Source organism: Tachyglossus aculeatus, unplaced genomic scaffold (genome assembly GCF_015852505.1).
Source record: "Tachyglossus aculeatus isolate mTacAcu1 unplaced genomic scaffold, mTacAcu1.pri scaffold_289_arrow_ctg1, whole genome shotgun sequence".
Lineage (NCBI taxonomy): Eukaryota > Metazoa > Chordata > Mammalia > Monotremata > Tachyglossidae > Tachyglossus > Tachyglossus aculeatus.
In genome coordinates, this window is record NW_024045003.1 from 24,755 (window position 1) to 26,431 (window position 1,677).

Consider the following 1,677-nt stretch of genomic DNA (forward strand, 5'->3'; position numbering starts at 1 on the left):
CCCCCGCACACAGCCCCACAGCACTTACATACATTTCTGTAATTTATTTGTTTATATTTATATCTGTCTCCCTGTCTAGACTATTATTACATTGTACTCTCCCAAGTGCTTAGTACAGTGCTCGGTACACAGGAAGTACCAAACAAATATGAGGGAGAAGAGAAAAGGGGGACTTAGTCAGGGAAGGCCCCTTAAAGGAGATGCACCTGCAATAAGTCTTTGAACCACTGGAGAGTAATTATCCTTCGCGTTTGAGGAGTCAGGTTAACCTGATCTGCTTCAATTTCCCACTGTGTGAATGGAGTACAATAAATACTTTCCCATCCCGCCCTGGGGTTCGGGGGAAAACTAACAAGATGATAGAGATGTTGTACTTGGAGTTCTGTTACTTGATCGTTTCAAAGCAAAACTAAAGAGGATCTTCATTCTCTATGCAGCTCTCACTCATGCCCTCAACACCTACCCTGAGTTGATGGGTAATAAAAACAATGTGACAGAATTTATTCTATTGGGGCTTACACCAAATCCAAGGAAGCAGAAAGTCATCTTTGTTGTCTTTTTAATCATCTATATCATCACTATGGTGGGAAATATAATCACTGTGGTAACTATAACCACCAGTAAGACTCTGGACTCCCCCATGTATTTCTTTCTGGCCTATTTGTTGTTTATCTTCGGCTGCTATTCTTCTATCAACATACCTAAACTGATTGGTGACTCTCTCTGTGAGAAGAAAATCATCTATTTCAAAGTCTGTATGACTCAGGTCTTTGGAGAGCATTTTTTTGGTGGGGCCGAAATTATTCTCCTCACAGTGATGGCCTGTGACCGTTATGTGGCGATATGTAAACTGCTGCATTACACGACCATCATGAACTGGCGTGTGTGTGGTGTGCTGGTGGGGGTCGTCTGGACAGGACCCCTGGTGTACACAACCATCCAGATTCTCTTCATGGTCGATTTACCCTTCTGTGGCCCCAATGTCATTGATCACTTCCTGTGTGATTTGAACCCTTTGCTGAAGCTTGCCAGCATGGACACACACACCCTCGGCCTCTTTGTAGCCACCAACAGTGGGTTGATCTGTCTATTAAACTTTGTCATGTTGATGATTTCCTATGTCATGATCCTGTGCTCCCTGAAAACACACAGTAAAGAAGGTAGTCACAAAGCGCTCTCCACCTGCGTCTTCCACATCATCATCGTCCTGTTCTTTGTTCCGTGTATATTTATGTATATGTGGCCCGCCTCCACCTTCCCCATTGATAAAGCTATTGCAGCATTTTACACGATTTTAACCCCTATGGTAAAACCCTCATCTACACCCTGAGAAATGTCCAGGTGAAAAATGCTCTCAGGAAACTATGGAGCAGAAAAGTGACTTCTGAAGATAAATAGGTATCACCCTGTGAAAACGGTGATGTTTATACAAGTCAGGGAAGTGGCAAACATGAATTTCAGGTACCTCTCTTAGGAAAATGTGAAGCACATGTCTTATATGTCTGCTGTATTTTCCAAGAGCTTGTTATAGTGTATTGCATTCAGTAGTTGCTCAAGAAATACCACTACATGAACTACTAAAGAGTTTCTCAGCTTATTTAGCAAGCTTTACTTGTTAAGAGCTGGTTTTGCTCCTGGTACAGCTGCTTTCCTTCATCTTTTCATCTGTCTCTCATC

The 1,677-nt window shown here is 42.5% G+C and overlaps 1 protein-coding gene across 1 annotated transcript; it reads left to right on the top strand.

Annotated features, from left to right (window-relative positions):
- Positions 1 to 472: 472 nt before the first annotated feature.
- Positions 473 to 1,330, top strand: LOC119923832 (olfactory receptor 4C46-like). The gene has a single exon (XM_038743046.1). The coding sequence runs from the start codon at positions 473 to 475 to the stop codon at positions 1,328 to 1,330; it is 858 nt and encodes a 285-aa protein (XP_038598974.1).
- Positions 1,331 to 1,677: the final 347 nt, after the last annotated feature.

Excerpts from the sequence above, each read along its gene's own strand:
- LOC119923832 (XM_038743046.1), top strand. The coding sequence starts at position 473 with ATGGGTAATAAAAACAATGTGACAGAATTTATTCTATTGGGGCTTACA.